General features: G+C 54.1%; 2 protein-coding genes across 2 annotated transcripts in view; both read left to right on the top strand.

Annotated features, from left to right (window-relative positions):
• Positions 1-10,357: 10,357 nt before the first annotated feature.
• Positions 10,358-20,401, top strand: part of LOC146764075 (olfactory receptor 14J1-like) — a 99,143-nt gene continuing 89,099 nt past the window's right edge. The window contains exons 1-2 of the mRNA XM_085565610.1: positions 10,358-11,361; positions 14,943-14,955. Of these exons, the coding sequence (XP_085421736.1) occupies positions 10,621-11,361; positions 14,943-14,955 (754 nt within the window). The 5' untranslated portion in view covers positions 10,358-10,620. The remainder of the gene's footprint in view (positions 11,362-14,942; positions 14,956-20,401) is intronic.
• LOC146764076 (uncharacterized) overlaps positions 18,330-20,401 on the top strand; it is a 43,238-nt gene continuing 41,166 nt past the window's right edge. Inside the window, exon 1 of the mRNA XM_085565404.1 lies at positions 18,330-18,507. Coding sequence (XP_085421530.1) covers positions 18,330-18,507 — 178 coding nt within the window. The remainder of the gene's footprint in view (positions 18,508-20,401) is intronic.

Here is a 20,401-nt window from a genome sequence, read left to right as displayed (position 1 = left end):
CCTGGATAAAATCTCACCCTTGCAACACCACGACCACCTTGCCTACTGGATTCCCAGAGGACAAGAGCTCCATAAGCACCACTGGACCTGCAGAGGAAGACCAGACCCTTCTACAGGATCACTGCTTTGACAGAATCACGTTCATCACTCCAGCTGGACTGCAGCCACCATTTCATCAGACTGCTACCACCACCCTGAGCAACGAGGTGTCAGGTTATATCCTGACTCTGTCAGATTAAGCCAGTGTTTCTGTATCATTGCCTTGATCTTAATTTTCTTATTCAATTGTCATTCTGGCTTAGACTCTCTCCCTGGTTTGCTTTGAAGCCAGTACAAAACTCACTGTGCTCATCCCTTGTTTTCCTCCCAAAACAGGATTTCCCGTACCCAAATATTCGCCAGATGAAGAAGAAGGTTGTGAGGAAGAGGAAGATGCCCTGGGACACCAAGGCAGGTGAGGAGGAAGTCAGTGCCCCTTTCCCCCTCTCTCCTGCTCCATCTCCCAGCCCAGCCTGGCCCCCGGCTGCAGGACAGCCCCGCTGCCGGTGCCCTCCTGCCGGGGATGCACTGGGGGGATCTCCCTGCCCTTCCCTCTGGCACTGAGGCAAATCCCATCTACTCCTTGTCCTTCCTCCCCCAGAGCAAGACCTGATCGTGGAGACCAGGAAAGACAAATCCCTGCAGCAGAACCTCATGGAAGAAGCTGTTTTGAGCAACTCCACATCGCAGGAATCCAACGGGGAGGAAAAGCCCTGGAGATCCCAGAGGAGGAAGGGCTGCAAGGCCAGCCCAGGATGCTCTGAGGAGGAAAGACCCACTCTGGGCCTGGAAGGTGGGCAGAGCTTCAGCCAGAGCTCTGAGCTGGTGGTCCCTGAGAAGCTTCCTGATGGGGAGAAGCCCTACAAGTGTTTGGAGTGTGGGAAGAGCTTCAGGAAGAGCAACAATCTGAAACGACACCTGATGATCCACACCGGGGAATGGGCCTACGAGTGTGGGGAGTGTGGGAAGGGCTTCAGCTGCAAATCCCATCTTGTCAGCCACTTACACATCCACACTGGGGAGAGGCCCTACAAGTGTGGGGAGTGTGGGAAGGGCTTCAGACGGAGCTCCGACCTCATGATCCACCAACGCATCCACACTGGGGAGAGTCCCTACGAGTGTCCCGAGTGTCAGAAGAGGTTTCACAATAGCTGCAATCTCCTTGTACATCAGCGGATTCACAAGGATGAGAGGCCCTTCCGCTGCCCTGACTGCAGGAAGGGCTTCAAACACAACTCCACCCTCGTCACACACCAGCGCATCCACACTGGGGAGAGGCCCTACATGTGCCCCACTTGTGGGAAGAGGTTTCAGAGCAGCTCCCATCTCCTCCGGCATGAGCGGATTCACACCGAGGAGAGGCGTTTCCTCTGCCCCGACTGTGGCAAGGGCTTCAAGCACAACTGCCACCTTGTCAGGCACTGGTGCATCCACACCAGGGAGAGGTCCTATGTGTGTCCCCAGTGTGGGAAGAGCTTCACCCAGAGCTCTCACTTGACCAAACACCAACGGAGCCACCGGTAAGGGAAGCCCTGAAAATTCCCCAGCTGCAGGAAGAGCTTTGTGCACTGCTCCAGTTTCATCCCCCATTGGAGGACCCTGTTGGGAAGAGCCCTGGTGATCCATGTTTCCTGTGATCCATGCTGGGAACACACCTGTCCCTTTCCTTGCCCCTACCAATGGCCTGATATGGGATTGAAGAAAATGAAGGTCTGGCCATGGCCCTGTCACTACATTCACTCCCACCTCAGGTCATTACCGGGGCAGGAAAGGGACTCTCTCTCTGTCTTTACCTGAGGAGAAGGGTGTCCTTTCCATGCAGGAGGAAACATGTGGCCAGGAAGATACAATTGATGGTGATGTAGTTTTCCCTGTAACTGGTTTTTCTTATCCCTTCTGTTGTTAATATTTTTTCTGTTTCTGTTTGTTCCTTATCTTGTTGCTGTTCCCAGTAAATTGTTCTTATCCCAGCCTGAGATCTTTCCCTTTTTTCCTTCAATGGAAGGTGGGAGGGCAATGAGTGCCTGCGGGGTTTTAGTGGGAGCAGGAAATTGAGAAATGCCATTCCTGAACCCCGGCCTGTGGAAACCAAGCATCCCAGCTGATGCCAGCCCTGGTGGCCATGGCAGCAGCCTTGGGAGCGGGTCCCTGGCTGGGGCTGAGGGAACCTCTTCACTCTGGTGCCCAGGGACAGGAGTGGAGGGAGCGGCTGCAGCTGAGTCGGGGCAGGCTGAGGTTGGATCTCAGGAAAAGGTTTTTGCCCAGAGGCTGCTGGGGCACTGCCCAGGCTCCCCAGGGAAGGGTCACAGCTCCAGGGCTCTCTGAGCTCCAGCAGCGTTTGGACAGCGCTGCCAGGCCCAGGCTGGCAGTGTTGGGGTGTCCTGTGCAGGGCCAGCAGTTGGACTCGAGGATCCTGATGGGTCCCTCCCAGCTCAGCCAATTCTCTGGTTCTGGGATCCATGACCCTGGGAATGGGAGTGCCAATGGTTGCCATGGCAACGGGCTCCAGGCCTGAGCTGGTGTCCATGGCAACCACCCCTGGCATGGGGTCTCCATGGAGCTGCCCAGGGACTGACCATAGCAACAGGGGCTGGGGATGTTTGCCATGGAAATTGACCATAGCAACAGGGGTGGGGATGGTTGCCATGGAAACTGACCATAGCAACAGGGGCTGGGGATGGTTGCCATGGAAACTGACCATAGAAAAATGTTTCCTAGAGATGGTTGCCATGGAAACTGACCATAGCAACAGGGTTTCCTGGTGATGGTTGCCTCCTTAGAATGAGATTTGTCACAGGATCTCAGAGGGGTTCCATGGGGACTTTCCAAGAGTCTCCAGGCTGTTCAAGAGCAGGAATGTCACACACAGAGACAGGGGCTCCATGGAGACCTCCCAAGGGTTTCTGGGGATGGCAAAGAGCCGTGTGGTCAGAGGCAGTCACAGCCATTCCGTGGTGACATCCCAGGGCACCTTGGGCTGCAAAGGCACCGATCTGTCACAGGCACTCACGGGGGCTCCACAGTGACATCCCAGGAGTCCCCAGGCTGCCAAAGAGCCAGGATGTCACACACACTCCTGTCATGTGCAGAGTGGGAGCTTCAGGCAAAAGCTTTATTTCATTATTGGAGAAACTCCTGCTGAGTCATGAGATGGAGACACACAGCAGCCACCATGGGTTCTAAAAGCCCTGCAGAGCCTCCAGACTTCTAAAATTCCTTTTAAGAGAGGAGACTGGGAGTGACTGGATCCAATCCTGGCCCCAGAATTTGTCAAAGGTTTATGTATAAATGATTGGACAGGTAGAATTGAACAATCTGTCAATGCAATTTGTCCCACAGGATTAATGATGGAATACCAGATATATTTATATAAATACAATCTGATAATGACTAGACAGTAAGCTCTTAACCAGAGTTATTTACTCCACAGTCCAGAATCTATAACACCTATAGGATATTCTGCTCTAGGAAGCAATTTTGAAGTCAGCAGGGCCTTGCTGGAGTGGTTTGAGCCCATTGCAGGCAGAGCCTCCTGCTCCAGCAGGAACTGCCTTTCCTGTGCCAGGAGCAGGGCAGGTCCCGCTGCAGGAACAGCCCCAGGCCAGCCCCAGCACAGGGAAGGCCTCGGGCACAAGGGCAGAGTGCCGTGCTGGGAGCTGTGCCAGGGACAGCCCGAGGCACCAAAGGCACCTTGGCAGCAGCAGCTGCTTGCAGGGCATAGCCAGAAGCCTCCCTTGCAACCCGGCCTGGTGGCCAGCCCTGCAGAGCTGCTGCCTTAGGGCTCATTTCTGGATGGGTTCTGAAAAGCCACTTCTGCTCCAGGAGCCTGACTGGGAAGCCATTGGCCCAGCACCTTGGGGACAAGATATTAATGACAAAACTCTTCATTCCAGCAGAGACAAGGCAGGGGCAGAGGAAAGGGGAGAGCCAGGCCCAGGGGACAGGGCTGCCATGGTGATGGCTGTGAGGTCACTGCCCCTGCAGCAGCCTGGCTGCCCTCAGCAGACATTTTGGCCAGAACTGTTGTGAGGGCACCCAGCACATCCAAGAACCCACACAACAGGAATTCCATCCTTGGGGAGGGGATTTTACTGGGTCAGGTTGCACACACTCCCTGATTTTTGAGCATTCCTGGGATGGGAAATCCACTTCTCTGGAAAAACATTTGCCATTTTGTGCCACTCTCATCACTGTAAATATTTCCTCCTTCTAACAAATTTAAATCCACTCTCATTCAGTTTAGAGATATTTACCATTGTTCTGTCACTGCTAGACTTGGGAGAAAATAACTTTGATAACTATTTTTCCATTTTCACAGACCTTAGGGAGGACCCAAATATCTCCCAAGATGGGGTTTGAAGGCTTCATCACATAACGAACACGTAGAGGCTGCAGGCTCTGGGCTCAGTTGTGTGCAGACTGAGGACAGAACAGGAGTAGCCTGGGAAGGATTGAAGGGTGGTTCCACAGATGCTGGAGTTTTATTTCATTGCATAAAACAGCCGGAGAAAGAAATAATGGCACCAAAGGTGTAGAGTGCCCCTGCCCAATGAGGTGGGAATTTTACCCAGACACAGCATCCGGCGAGAGCGTGACTTAAAGAAGATTCCACCCCTCCACGCTGTGGGGTGTGCCCTTGAAAGCCTGGGAAAAGACACTCTACCCTATCTGATCAAATGAGGAATGGCCCCAGAATGTTCTTATTTTTCTGTACCCTTATTGGCTTAAATTGTGCTGCAATGTCCCCACTGTAGTTTTTTCCATTGATTGTCCTCCTCGATCCACCCCTTTGCAGTCTCCTCCTCTTAATATTGGACCTTGATCCTAAACTCCACCCCTACCCTGTAATATAAAAGTGTTGATCCTACCACCTTGTTTCTTGTGTTGGTCCCTGGGAAAATGAAGAATCCTCGGTTTTCTACACCAAGACCTGTCCTGTTGCCTTCCTTTCCCTGTTGGTCATTGATGTCTGCCTGAGGTCTGAGACTCTGGGGCCTGGGGCAGTTGTTGTGCCTTTTGCTGCAGCAGAACACAACAGTGCTTTCCTCCCTATGGAAAAAAGAACCGTCCTTATCTATGCAGAAATTGCGGGAATTGGGCTTCCAACTCCCAAATTCCCTATATCCAAGGGTTGCTTTCAGACAAAAGCTACCAGGAAAGAGAGGTCTGGTTGCCCTTGGCCCCTGGTGGCCGCCTTTCATCTGCCCCTCAAACGCTGGTGTTCCATGCTTTCCTTCCTATGGAAAGAACCATCCTCCTCCAAGTGTCCATGTCTAAAATTGGGATTCCACCTATAAAATTCCCTATATCCAAGGGTTGCTCCCAGACAAAATCTGCCAGTACCATCAAGTTTGGCTCCCCTTGGCCTCTGGTGGCTGCCCCTGCCACACTGGGGCTCGGTTCTTTCCTTCCCATGGAGATCACTGTGACACTGTGGGCACCTCATGGAACCAAGGGGATCATTGTGGCACCACTGGAGCCCATGGAACCAAGGGGCCATGGTGACACCGCGGGTCTTCATGGACCCAGAGACCATTATGACTCTGTGGGGCCTGATGGAACCATGGAGACCATTCCTACCCTTCAGGGCCTCATGTCACCAAGGGGGCATTGTGACACCTCAGGGCCTCCTGGAAGCCTGCAAGCTCTGGCTGTCCTTGTCCTCTGGTGGTCACCTCTCATTCCCCCAGGAAACATTGGCACACTGTTCCTTCATTCCTGTGGTAAAGAACCGGCCTTCATGTCCAGGGACCATGGCCAAAATTAGAATTTGGCCTCCCAATTTCCGTGTATCCAAGGATGCTCCTACACAAAAGTAGCCAGGACAGACAGGTCATGCTGGCCCTGTCATCTGGTGATTTTCTTAGACTCTGATCTGAATGTTTTCATTTGAAAACACCTTGGAGAGGGCCCAGAGATCTCCCAAGGAGGGGTTCTGAGCCCTTGGGCACATAGCCACTGCATATGGACAAAGGAGCTCTGTGCTCTGTGCTGCCATGGTGGTTTTGCATCATGGAAGGGATGTCCTGGAAGAAGCTGCTAGCAGTTTCCTCTGTGTCTGACAAAAACCAATCAGTAATTAGCTTTGAGAGCTGACAATCTGTTAAAGTACTAAGGAAGCTGCAGACGCCTCTGTGCAGACACAAGTTCCAGATGAGAAAGCCTGGCTGGGTCTCTCTCCCTTCTGGCCCCACAGAGGTGCCGAGGCCGGCCCAGCCCCGTCTCGGCCGTGGGGCCGGGCGGCTCCTGCCGTGGGGCCGGGCCCCTTCCCAGGGAGCCGCCAGGCGCCATCGGCTGCTGGGCAGGGCAGGGGAGGCCGCGGGGCCGAGGCCGGGCCGTGGCTGCGGGTGCTGACATCTGGCCCTGCCGAGCCCTGCCCCGCCGCCAGCCCGGGCCCGGCCAGGATCCGCCGGGCCCCAGGAGCAGCCCCGGGCCGGGCCGGCTCGGCCAAGGCTCTGCCGCCCTTGGGCTTCGCCCGCAGCCGGCGGGCAGGGCAGGAGAAGCCATCGGCCCCGGCCGTGCTGCTGCTGGGCTCTGGCCTGGCTGCTGAGATCCTGGCCCTGCCCCAGCGCGGCCCAGCCTGACACAGCCCCAGCGCAGCCGCTGCAGAAACCTCCATGGCAAAACAGCTCCGGCCGCAAGCACCGAGCCCGACCGGGCTCACGGAACCATCTGCAGCCCTGGGAGATATTGACTCTGCCAGTGCTGCCATCCTCCCTCCAGTGAGAGAAAAGGACACAGGGCAGGCACACAGAGGAGCAGCATGGACACACCGAGGGCAGGGAAGAGGAAGTTGAGTCCCAGATGGGAGAGATGAGGAGATGCCTTGATCTTGGGGCTGGAATATTCTGGTTAAGCTATGGAGAAGGATGTCATTGATATATCAGACTCTCTTTTTCCCTGTAAGGCATTGAAAAGTATAGGGCGATGACTTGTTTCAGCAAAGGCCTCCATGCTAAAGTAAGGAAATGTTGAAGTAGCTGTGATCTCCCATGAGAGGCATGAACAGAGAAAGGGAGACCAGTGATGAGACCCTGTGCCCTCAGAGAGAGAAAAAGACCTCTGTTCCCAGAGATGAAGATGATTTCAGGAAGAGATGAAGAGAACCTTTGCTCTTAAACAGCTCATCTTTAAACTAATATCCCATAACTCGGCCTGGCCCATAAGCACAGCTGTGGGAAAAGGTGGGAAAAGATGGGAGGGACTTCTTGATTGCAGATTTCTCCAGGCAGCTGCTATTTGTGGAAATGAAAAGCCATGAGATAACTCTTTTCTTGTAGGGAAGTCTCCAAAACATTAACAAGAAGAACTTCTCTCCCGAAGTGAACAGAAGAAAGACTATTTTAGAGGTGGCAAAGTGACTGAAAATTCTAGGTTTTTTCTCTTTACATTGTCAGGTTGTATGGAGAGAGGAAGTGTTCTGAAAGTTTTGTTCTAATTCTTATTACTCGTTCTTTAGTTATTGTTAATATAATTTTATTTATACCCTTTTAAAATTCTGTGACTACTTTGCCTTTCTCCTAATCCTATTTCACAGCAGGAAATGAGTAAGTATATTCTAGTGAGTGCACTGGTAATTAGCCAACACTGAACCCACCACACTCATTGAAGCATTGGCCAAGAAATCTCAAAATGGTGAACCAAAACCACTACAGAAACTTCCTGACAAACTGCATGAGGGCAGAGAGAAATTGAGGCATACCCATGGTTTGTCAGGACTTGCTTGATCCTAATGAGCCCCGTGGTGCATTTGGAGCTGAGACCTGGAACGTCAGGGCCTGAGAGGAGATTGCACAAACCTTTCCTGGAGTCAAAGTCAGAGGAAAACCCCAAAGTGGTTGGAGTCTAAAGCATTAATGGGAACCACAAAGGTCCATCTATACCACAGGCTCTTCATGGAGTCCTTGGAGGAGAAACCTGGAGGCCAGGATGGCACAAAAACCTCTCAGAGACTGAAAATGGCACAAAGAACTCTCAAGGTGGAAAGGAAAATACAAAGTACCTTAGAAAAGTTAAGAATCTCAAAGTATTCATGAGCCCCACTGAGTGTCAGTACAAAGCTCTCAGGGGACTCATTAAAGCAGATAATTGGGGCCATGATTGCACAAACCTCTCACAGTCTGTATCAAAAGGCAAACACCAAGTACCTTAAAAGAAATGAAGTACCTTGAAGCATTAATGGTCCCCACTTAGTGTTGTTCCTGACAAAGCCTCTCCAGGGACTAATTACAGCAGAATATTGGAGGCCAGGATTGCAGAAAGCTCTCAGAGACTGCAAGACAAAAGCAAAACCCTAAGTCCTTTGAAAAACCTGCAGTCCCTGGGAGCATGAAGGAGCCCCCAGGGCCATTCCTGACCAAGGCTCCCCAGGGAATCCTTCCAGCAGATCCTTGAGGCCACTGGGATGTGGGCTAGGGGGGGATGCTGAGGGCAGGATCAGGGGGTGACAGTGCCCAGCCTGGCTGGGGCTGTGCCAGGAGGCCCCAGGGCCTCAGGACAAGGTGTCTCCTCACAGCTCTTGGTGGCACAGACCCTGCTGTGCCCCAGGGCACCAAGACTTGGCTTCTCTTTGTCCCCACCTGGCATCAGTGCCTCCAGTTCTCTGCTCTGCCTGGGGCCTGGGGACACTTTCTCAGTCGTGTCCCTCAGAGGGACCCATTAAAAGTCCAAGAAACTTTGGAGTTGGATTCTGACTTGGAGTTCTGCAGAGGTTTCTGCAGCTCCCTCTCAGGGCCTGATGTTCAGGGCCTGAGCACAAAGCCCCAGAGGGTCATTAAAGTCCTTGTGCTGTGTCTGTGCTGCTGAGCTGGGCCGGGCTCCTGGCACAGAGGGTGATCCTGGTAACCAAGGAGAGCTTCAAAAGCACATTTCTCTTGCTGAGCAGCTCTTCTCCCAGCCCAGCAGGGCTGGGGCACTGCCTGCAGCCAGCCCAGGCACAGCACAGAGGCACAGAGAGCTTCAATCAGTCAGGGCTGGGAAGGGGCTGAGAAGTGCCTGGGGCAGAATCACTGCCAGCCCTTGGCACAGGAACCTCTGGCTGCAGGACAATGCAGCTGCAGCTCCTGGAGTGATCTCCTAAAGCTGGAACATGCCAATGCCCACAGAGCCTGTGAGTGCATTCTCTGCTCATCTCCTGTGCAGAGCAGCCAGGGGTGCCCAGGGCTGTCCTGCAGAGCAGGGTCCTGCAGCCCAGGGCGCTGTGCTGGGCCAGGGACTCTGCTGCCTGCCAGGGACAGCTCTCAGCCGGCCCTGGAGCTGCTCCCAGTGCTGGGGGACAAGATCTGGGGGGAAGGAGACAGCTGGTAAGTCTTGGAATGTTCTCCTTGTGTGGTGAGGATGCTGTATTGTTCAGGACTGTTCCCAGCATGGCATTTAACTCCAGAACTTTTCCAAATGGATTATACAGGGAGCATAGCAAGACAGGAACTGCATAAATGGGAAATTTCTGTTTTCTTATGTACTAATCTTTGTTGCCTGGATGGGGAATTCCCCATAGGTATGCATCTCTCAGTTCATATTGAGAAAAAGAAAAGTTTTTTTTCACATCTGAATAAACCAGGCAGTAACAGAATTCAGCACAGGGCCCCTTAGATGCATCATCTTTGTGCTTTTTCCAGCCTGCTCAGGATTGCTCTGATGTTGCCATCAGAACTTGCAGAGCCAGAGCTGCCCCTGGGCAGTGCCTGAGCTGGGAGGGGTCTGCAGGGCAAAGCTGAGCCCCCAGGGCTGGGCTGGGCTCTGGCAGCTCTGGCAGGGCTCAGCCCTGTGTTATGATGCGGCAGGCACTCCCCTGGCCGTGGCACCCCGAGCGGTGCCATGCTGGGCAGTGAGAGGGAAGAGAATGGGCAGCCGCTCCCCCGGTGAAGCTCTGCTGTCCCAGTTGGTGGTGCGGGAACAGACGAAGGCGACACGGGACTTGGGGGTGAACAGGATGGTTTTATTTAGTGAGCCCCAAGACCCCCTCGGGGGCGGGAGCAGAGGTTTTATACAAGAATTCAGGAGGAAGGGTATAGGAACAGCAACCAATAAAGGAATAGCAGGGGACGAGTTTAGGGCAGGACTAACATATGACAAACCTATCAGGGGAAGCAAGGGAGTGGAATAGCACAAAGTAATCAATAGGGCGTTGAGCCTCACTAAATAGACAGGGAATGCTCTGGAAGCAGAGGAGGGGGCTAGGATGAATGACAGGGAAGGTTCCAGGGAAAGGGGCAGGGAAAGGGAGGATTGACAACTTGGAGATGAGGGGGTTAGGGGAGAGCTAGGGAAGATTGACAACTGGGGAGAGGAGGAGATTAGGGATGGGGGGGGGGTGAACAGATATTGAACAAATAACAAATGAAAGAAAAACACACGGAGCTTTGACCTGCTCCGTCTCCGACCTGGGCCGGTTCACCCCTCCTTAGTCAGCCCTGGGCACAGGGAAGCAGCTGCTGGCAGGGACAGCTCCAGGCAGCAGAGCCCTGGGCAGTCAGTGGGGGGAAGATTCCCATAAGCTGTGCTGGGATATTTAAAGTCCTCTCCACACTCTACTATTCCATAATTCTTTTTCTTACAGATTCCCATGTGCAGCCACAGCAAATGTCCAACAGCAGCTCCATCAGCCACTTCCTCCTGCTGGCACTGGCAGACACGCGGCAGCTGCAGCTCCTGCACTTCTGCCTCTTCCTGGGCATCTCCCTGGCTGCCCTCCTGGGCAACGGCCTCATCATCAGCGCCGTAGCCTGCGGCCACCACCTGCACACGCCCATGTTCTTCTTCCTGCTCAACCTGGCCCTCAGCGACCTGGGCTCCATCTGCACCACTGTCCCCAAAGCCATGCACAATTCCCTCTGGGACACCAGAAACATCTCCTACACAGGATGTGCTGCTCAGCTCTTTTTCTTTCTGTTCTTCCTAGGAGCAGAGTATTTCCTCCTGACCATCATGTGCTATGACCGCTATGTGTCCATCTGCAAACCCCTGCACTACGGGACAATCCTGGGCAGCAGAGCTTGTGCCCACATGGCAGCAGCTGTCTGGGCCAGTGCCTTTCTCAATGCTCTGCTGCACACAGCCAATACATTTTCCCTGCCCCTGTGCCAGGGCAATGCCCTGGGGCAGTTTTTATGTGAAATCCCACAGATCCTCAGGCTCTCCTGCTCCAAATCCTTCCTCAGGGAAATTGGGCTTCTTGCTATTAGTACCTGTTTAACACTTGGCTGTTTTGTGTTCATTGTTTTCTCCTATGTGCAGATCTTCAGGGCTGTGCTGAGGATCCCCTCAGAGCAGGGACGGCACAAAGCCTTTTCCACCTGCCTCCCTCACCTGGCTGTGGTCTCCGTTTGTCAGCACTGCAGTATTTGCCTACCTGAAACCCTCTTCCATCTCCTCTCGATCCATGGATCTGTCAGTGTCAGTTCTGTACTCGGTGGTGCCTCCAGCCCTGAACCCCCTCATCTACAGCCTGAGGAACCAGGAGCTCAAGGCTGCAGTGGGGAGACTGATGACTGGATGCTTTCAGGGACATTAAACTGTCGGCCAATTTCTGCAAAACACTTGTAATAAAAGTCATCTTTGATATTTCTTTTTGGTTTCATTTTGCAGGTTCTTATTCTTTGTTTTACTTTTTTTTTTATATTGTCCACAATAAATGAATTTTTTTGTGCCATTTCTCATTTTGTTTCTCTCCACCTTCCCTGTGGCCACAGACTCTGTCAATGAGGGGCTCTCAAACCACTCTCAGTGGCTTTCAGGGAACTAAAGGATGTCCCAGCAGTGTTTTCTGCAGAGATGCCCTTTTGTTGCCTTCTCTGGAGCTACAGCAGCAATGTCTGTGTGCAGAGCTGGGGCAGATCAGTGCTGGCACAGCAGCTGTGCCCAGGAGCAGCAGCACTTGGTGCTGCCAGTGCTGCTCCCGTGGCCCTGCCCCACTGCCCTGGTGGCCCTGGTGTTGCTGCAGGGCCTGAGTGCTCTCGGGGCCGGGCACAGTCCTGGGGGTGGCAGTGCCGGGGCTGCAGCAGGGACAGACCATGGGCACTGCTGGGGCAGCGCTGACGCCTCAGGCCAGGGCCTGGGGGCTCCAGGCTCCTTGCCCAGGCTCTCTCAAGAACACGGCCAGGCCAATGCTCAGCACAGAAAACCCCCGTGAGCAGCCCCAGGCTGGCCGTGGGCAGGCTGGGGGCGAACAGCACGGCTGGTGCTCTGCAAGGACCCTGGGGGAGACGGGAAGGAGCAGCAGAGCAGGGGCTGATCCATCCCCAGTGCGCTGCACAGCCCAGGGCAGAGTCCCAGAGCATCCTCAGGGAGCTGCCAACAACATCCCCCCTCTGCAGCCCTGGCCTCTCCCCCAGCTCACAGAGGTGCCGCATCCTTGCAGGCACAGACACGACAGCACTGGCTCAGCAGCCCCTGTTTGCATTGCACACAGCAGGTGCTGTGGGGACATGGACCTGAGGCAGCACAAATGCCATCAGCCCCTGGGGCCAGGAAGGGCTGGGGGATGCCAGGGAAACCACTCAGCTTTGTCCTGGCCTCTGCAGTCAGCCAGAAAGTTTGTTCCCATCAGCTGGGAGTTTCCTGTTCCACTGCAGACACTGCTGCTCAGAGCCAGGGCTGCCTGGCAGCCATCCCCAAACTGCCCTGAGCATTTCCTTAGTTTCCCCTTTGCTTTCTTTCCTCTTCCTTCTACAAATTTCTTCCTCTTTCCCAACCCTGTTCCCTCCCGTGCACACAGCCCATCCCTGTTTGCCCTTTCCTCTCTGGCCCAACTCCCCATTGCAGTTCCTGAGTCAGCACCATGGGAACATCCCTTTGGGAGCAGGATCATCCCACAAGTGCTGCAGGAATTGTCTGCAGGCTCCTGCAGTGCCTGGTGCTGCTCCCTTGCCAGAGGCACCCCAGGCCAGGGGGGCACATCTGGGCTGCTGTGTCTGCCTGTGGGGCTCCCTGCTCTGGGCAGTGAGGAGGAGCTGCAGAGGCTCTGCAGGACTGACAGGATGGGCTTTGGGGCTGTGAGGAGAAGCTGAGGGACCTGGACTGCTGCAGGTTCTGAAGAGGAGGCCCAGGGCTCCTCCTGCAACTGCTCCAAGGGTGGTTTCAGTGAATGACAGAATCCTCAAGGTTGGAAAAGTCCTTGGATAACATCAAGTTTAAGCTATGCCCTGACCCCACTTTCTCTCCCGTGAGCGTCCTCTTCTCCAGGATCAACAACCCCAGCTCACTCATCTGCTTCTCAAAGGACTTTCTCCCCAGAAACCTCCCCAGGCTTGCTGCCCTTCTCTGGACACGCACCAGCCCCTCCATATCCTTCCTAAATTTGGGAGCCCAGAACTGCACATAGCACTCAAGGTGCTGCCCAACCAGTGCCCAGCACAGGGGAAGAATCACTGCCCTGCTCCTGCTGGCCACACCATTCCTGATCCAGGCCAGGAGCCATTGGCCTTCTTGACCACCTGGGCACTCTGCTGGCTCATGTCCAGCCTGCTGTCCATCAGTCCCTGCAGGTCCCTTTCTGCCTGGCTGCTGTCCAGCCCCTCTGTCCCCAGCCTGTAGTGCTGCAGGGGTTGTTGTGGCCAAAGTGCAGGACCCGGCACTTGGACTTGTTAAACCTCACCTTGTTGCATTTGGGCCCTGGATCCAGCCTGTCCAGGGCCCTGTGCAGAGCCCTCCTACCCTCCAGCAGATCCACACTCCCAGACAACTTGGTGTCACCATGGTTCCATGCAGCTCCAGAGTGACCCAATGGTCTCCATGATTCCATGAGGCCTCCCAGTGTCACAATGTCCCTTTGGTTCCATGGGACCCCTTGGTGTCACAAAGTCCCTTGGATCCTTGGGCCCTGCAGTGTCACAATGTCACCGTGGTCCCCCAAGGCCGTGCAATGTCACAGTGGATCCTTGGTTCCATGATGTCTGGCAGGGTAGCAATGCTCTCCTTGGTCCCACAGTGTCACAATGGCCTCTTGGTCCCAAGGGCCACCATGGTGTCAAACATGTTTCCTTCATTCCAGGAGTCCCTGATGTGCAGCACTGGCCCCTTGGTTCCATGGGGCCCTGCAGTGTCACCATGGCCCCATCATGACATGAGGTCCTGCTCTGTCACAAAGCTCTGCATGGTTCCACAGGCCCTGCAGGGTCACAGTGGCCTCTGTGGTCCCACCAGGACCCAGACTGTCACAATGCACTCCTTGCTTCCATTCAGCCCCACAGTGTCACAATGACCCCTTGGCTCTGTGGTGCCATGTCGTACACAGTGTCACCGTAGTCCTCTCAGTGCCACCAGGCCCCGCAGTGTCACAATGGCCCCTTGCTTCCCCAGGGCCCTGCAGTGTCACAATCATCAGAGAATCAACCAGGCTGGAAAAGGCCTTGGAGAGCATCGAGTCCAACCTGGGACCCAAGACCATCTTGTCACCCAGACCATGGCACTGAGTGCCACATCCAGTCTTTTCTGAAACGCTTCCAGGGACGGTGACTCACCCACCTCCCTGGGCAGCCCATTCCAATGCCCAGTCACCCTTTGTGTGAAGAATATTTCCTGATGTCCAGCATAAACATCCCCTGGTGCAGCTGAAGGCTGTGTCCTCTTGCCGTGTCCCTGTTCCCTGGGAAAAGACCCCGAGTCCCACCTGGCTGCAGCCTCCTGTCAGGGAGTTGTAGACAGTGATGAGGTCTCACCTGAGTCTCCTCTTCTCCAGGATCAACAACCCCAGCTCCCTCAGTCGCTCTGACAGGACTTGTGCTCCAGACCCCTCCCCAGCCTTTTTGCCCTTCTGTGGACACAGTCCAGCCCCAACATGTCCTTCCTTGTGGATTTCTCTCTCTTGTGGTTCCTGAAGGTCAGGGTGACCCCAAGAGAGGTCCAAGAGTCTTTGCTTCCCTAGCCCGAACGCAGTTAAATGAGGAGTCTTGGAATGCTTTTAGTTGTTTTTTTCAAGTTGTTTATTTCTTCTTATCTGTATATTCTTTCTCTGAACTGCTGTGGTCTGCCTAGTACAGAAGCCATATCAGTCTGGCCTGGATCCTGGGCAGTTCCCACATTATATACTCAAAACGATGTGTGTATGTTTACAATTTCTTCACCAATTCCCATCACCTATCTTAGACAGTGGATCTCTACCTTAAACCAATAGAAAAGTGCCACTATCACACCAAGACATGGAGGACAAGAAGAACAAGAAGGTTAGGACACGACAAAATCCCTCCATGTTGTCCCCTGAACCCCATTCTAAAGATCCCAAAATTCTATTTTTTCATCCTGTGTTAGTTCAAATATCACACTACTAAAACTCTTGTGATTTGTAATTCATCATCCAGAGTTGACAGCTTTCCACAGGCTTAAATTGAAGCCACAGATGTTTTTTGACTTCTTGCCAGGGTCTCCAAGATCCCTGCCAGGGTCTCAAGACAGCCAGGACAACCAGAGGGATGTCCTGGACTCTGACACTCCCTAAATTGGGGACCCCAGAATTGGACAAAGCACTCGAGGTGCTACCCAAGCAGTGTTTGGGTATTTTGAACAAATATTTATGAGCATTTCTCACTGAATTCCTGAACTGAAGAGCTCAAGAAAGAAAAGGCCTCTGGAGTAGGAAAATTCATCAGCAACCTCCAAGGGGCTGAGGATGCATCCCCATCAGAGCAGCAATGAGCAGAAATGGGCACAGCTTTGTGGCTGCCCCAGCTCTGGGATGGGCCCTGGGCCTGGAGCAGGAGCAGCTCTGGAGGGCCCCAGGGCCGGGGCTCTTGTGCTGGCCTGGGCAGATGGGATGGCAGGAGGGGCTGCAGAGCTCTCAGCACCTCAGGCAGAGGGGAGCAGGGCAGCCAGGGAGCTCCTTTGGCCTTGGCCAAGCCCCTTCCCCCATGGTGGGGCTGAGTCCTGGCTGAGCTGCAGCTGCTGCTGTGCCCTTGGCAGGGGCTGAGGCCGTGGGGCAGTGCCCAGAGCAGCCTGGGCTGAGCAGAGCTGTGGGGCCAGAGCCGGCTGGGCTGTGCTGGGGAGAGGCCCTTGGTGCTGCCCAGAGCTCAGGGCAGCTGGCAGAGCTGGCAGGGAGCTGGGCTGGGCTGGGAGAGCCTGGCACAGGAACCATCAGTGTCCATCTCAGCCTGGCTGAGCGGGCAGGGGCAGGACTCAGCCCAGGCCTTGTGGGGCAGGGCCAGCGCCTGGGCAGGCATTGAAAACAGGCAAGAGCCCCAGAGAGGAGGCTGCTCTGTGCCCTTGGGGCACGGACAGAGCAGGGAGGGGCCCAGGACATTTGTCAGCGCCAGCCTCTGTCTGTGCCAGCCCTGGGCAGCCCTGGCTGCTGAGCCCAGCTCTGCCCTGGGCTGAGTTTGGCTGTGGCCCAGCTCCATCCTCCTGCGGGGCTCAGGGCCTGTTCCCGGCCATGGCCAGCCCTGGCCGCCTCTCTGCTGGCCCAGAGGCCGGCAAAGCCCAGGCAGGGCTGTCTGTGCAGCCCCACAGGTGCCACAGTGTGGGAACTCAAAATATTTCTCAAACATTTTTAGAGGTTCCAGGCCGTGGTCAGACGCAGTCTGGACCCCAGCAGGCAGCTAGATTTAGCTGTGATTTCGAGTTTGAACCATGGAATGAATTACCAACTTTGAAGGTGGAACAAGCAGTCACAAAGTGCTAGATAGTATAGTAAATGTAGTCACAAAGTAGAGGGAAATATTTTTTGGTAGTGTACAGGGGGGTTTTAGTGCATGTACAGGGGGGTTTTTACTTTGTACATGGGGGTCAGAAGTTCTAAGATGGAGGAAAGTGGGCTGAACCCATCCTTCTTCTTTATTCTTCCTTACCTCCATGTTCTTGGTGATGTTGGCACTCACAGATTGGTTTAGAATAGAAAAACATTTGGTAACGTAGGTAATAGGTATTGGGGAATAATTGTAAACATGTTATACGTAATATATCTTATAAAAGATAGCAGCAGCCCTGGGCGGGGAGAGAGGAGAAGAAGACACCGGACAGTCAGGGTGTCAGGAGTGTGTGCGTCTCTGCCTGGGCCACTGACCAAAGGGCCGCAGCCCGAGAACCTAATCTGTTAGATAACTAGCAATAAAACATCTTGAGACCAAACAAGAAGAGACTGCGGAGTTTTCCTTTGGGAACACAGGTTGGAGGAGAAGCTCTACCACCACACGAGAACCCCAGCCAAACCCGGGGTTCTCACAACTGGCGTCCCTGTGGGTGGGCACCAGCAAGAAGACCAAAAAGAAACATCAAACATCCTCCAACCTGCATCAGCGGAGAAGAGAAAAAAATAAAAAAAAAAGAGAGAAGAGCAGAGCACACACTCGCAGCAAATTCCAAGAAGAGAGGGAGCAGACAGCTCGAGATAAGAACCTGACCTTCACTGAAACAACTTGTCTCGGGGACTTTCCAGGGAGGAGATGACCCAGAAGCGCGCCTGGGATCTCTCACCTGTGACCTGCTGGACGGTGATCAGTGCCATCTCCGGACTGACCTCGAGCCGACACAGCTTTTGGTGAGAACGGTCAAAATTAAGAACATGGGGGGGGGAATTCTCCCAAGAGGAAAAAGAAATAGTATCTGCTTTCCAGGGCATCATCTCTGCCCATCCGGTAGAGATTGCTCAAAAGGAGTTGAAAAATTTATTATTATGGGTGCGGTGTAACTTCCCACACTCAGATCCAGATTTATTGTATGAGCCAAATTTTTGGCAGGAAATTAATAAGCAATTATATTATCAGGCTATAAAAAATAATAAGCTTGCTGCAAAACTTTTATCTTCAGCAAGAACAGTTTTAGAGTCACTCTCACAACGCGGCAGCTCAAGCCAGGCAGCTACGGCTCCTGGTGACAAACAGGGTGGGGGACAGTCCGGCCAGCAGCTTGGGACAGCCCCTCTCACCACAGACACAGGACAGGCAGGATTGCTTCCTGTGGAAAATCAAGGAGATGATACCCCATCGTGTCCCGTGTCCCCGGGCTCTCACTGTTCCTCAGTTTCCCAAGAGTCCCTAAGCTCCTCCGATGCAGAAATTCCCCAGACGGAGGCAAGTGAGCCAGGCACAGCCGTGACCCTCAGTGGGAGGAAGGCATTGCCCAAGTCCAAACCCACGGTGAGGGGGGCAGCGGCGACAGCTCCGGTGGGGGAAGGTGCGAATGTGAGTGCAGAGCAGGGGGAGGAGGGAGAGGAAAGTGCCTCCACATCTGCACAGGCTGGGAGTTCAAAACAGCCCGCGCAGAAAGCGAGGCCGGGGAGAGCGGATGGGGCGGGACGGATCGGGGCGAAAGCGGGGGGTGCGAGTGCGGCGGTGGTACGCTCGGAGCACCCGGGGATGCGTTCAATGTCGAGAATCCGTGAGGCCGCAGAAGCAGCCGCCCAAAGGGTGCGGGAACTTGGCTTCCTGACCACGGCAGCCAGGGCCGCTGAGGAAGCGGCAGAGGGACAGCGGGAGGCGTTCCTCGCTGCAGCTCAGGTGGCGGGCACGTGTGTGAAGGTCGAGCAAAACCCGACAGCCACGGGTGGAGGGGATTTCTCACATTTCGAATGCGCGGGACGGGCACACAGGGGGCGGAGCCGGCGCGCACAGGCTGTGGGTGCTGGCACAGAGCCAGGAGACGGGCAAAGTGAGACGGAGACATCGGGGCCGGAATGGGAACAGGAGGGTGGTTGTGTCAGCCTTGGGGGGGATGGCAGTGGCTCTGATTCGGAGGCGGTGCGGGGCGGAGCGAGGCCAAAGCAGAGCCAGGGTCGGAGCAGGAGCAATCACTCCCCTGAGATGACGCAGGCAGGGATGGGGCGTGGCCAGGATGTAAACATTCCTCAGGGCACCGCTCCATCACAGTTCCCATGGCAACAGACAGCCCAAGCCCAAGGCCAATCCCTGTCAGCTTCAGACATGGCCAAATTAGAACAGTTATTGCAACGACAGTCCGTTTCACCGACTGCAGGGATTGCAAACGTGAATCAGTTATTAGGAGAAATGCTCAAAGGTTTATCAGGAATTAGTGCGGGATTTGCGAATGTAAATCAGTTGACAGAAGAGATGCTCAAATGTTTATCGAAGTGCAGATTGAAGAGCAGAGTGCGGTTCTGACCTCAGCTGGTCAGGCGGCAGCGCCATCTAGCGGCGGAACCACAACATTGCAACAGGCGGCACAGAACTTGTCCGGCAAGGCACTGCGCCACCCAGTGGTGGGACTGTGACATTGCAGGACTTTTTTCCAGTTTCTTATAAGAAAAACTCCAGGGTGAAAAAGGTCACATCTGCACGGCAGCAGGAACCTCCACTGACACCGGAACAGTGCGGGACTCAGGACACTTCTGCTGAGGTGCAGCAACGGGATGAAACGATATGCATCACCGCTTTGAAAGGTGTCCCAGCTTGAACAATTCCAAAATCAAGGTCTGCCAAACTTTCGGGGCAGGGAGAGTCAATTTTAATATCAAAGGGGGTTGTTGAATTTCTTTTACGATATTGAAGCACAGCCTTGGAGTCACAGCCAGAACTGTTGGTTCATCTTCCAAAAATTTTCCAAATAATGCAAGGCAGTCGTGTATTCTCCTCCACAGCAGATGCTTCACTTTTCTCCAGAGACTCCCAGCCTTCATCTTCGCAGATGCTGCAGATGCCGTTGGTATCGGTGAGTGCTGCTGCACCAGAGCTGCAGCCACAGCAGATGACTCCACTCTACAGGCAAGTACCCACTGAATTTACAGCTTTGCAGAGCACAAAAGTGGACTGGCAGGACATTCGAGCAGAGTTGGAGAAAGAGAAAGGCTTATTGCAGGGCTCGGGAAACATAATAATGCCGGTGAGCTATGACGCTCAGGGCCAAAACCCGAGATGGGAATGCCTGGACCGTGGAGCAATCAAAGATTTAGCTAAGGCCATTAGGGACAATGGGTTGTCATCACCATATGTCAAGCAGATGTTAAAAAGCATTTTTGGCATGTATGATTTAACACCATATGATCCTAAATATCTTGCAACATCAGTTCTTACAGACACCCAAGCTCTTGTGTGGCAGAAGGTGTGGAGGAGATCCTTGGAGGAGCTGAAAGCCAGATACCAGGGTGGGCCGAATGCGAACCTCACCATGGTGCAGCTTGCTGGTGATCCTCCTGAGGACGATCCAACTCAACAGGCGGTGAGGCTCCCGTGTCACGTGCTCAGCGACATCAAAGAGGCAGCACGGAGGGCAATTCTTCAAATTGCTCCAGCGGGGGTCCAGGACACCATCTACACCGAGATCAAACAAGGTCCTGCAGAGCCGTTTTCTTCATTTGTGGATCGTCTTTCTCAGGCGGTGGAGCGGCAGGTGACCAAGGAGGGAGTGAAACCACACCTGGTCAAAAGCCTCGCGTTCTCCAATGCCAATCCAGAGTGCAGATGGATCATCAGAATGATGCGCA

Source organism: Lonchura striata, chromosome 36, assembly GCF_050655825.1.
Source record: "Lonchura striata isolate lonStrDom1 chromosome 36, ASM5065582v1, whole genome shotgun sequence".
NCBI classification, from domain to species: domain Eukaryota; kingdom Metazoa; phylum Chordata; class Aves; order Passeriformes; family Estrildidae; genus Lonchura; species Lonchura striata.
This window is presented reverse-complemented; position numbering and strand designations above follow the sequence as displayed.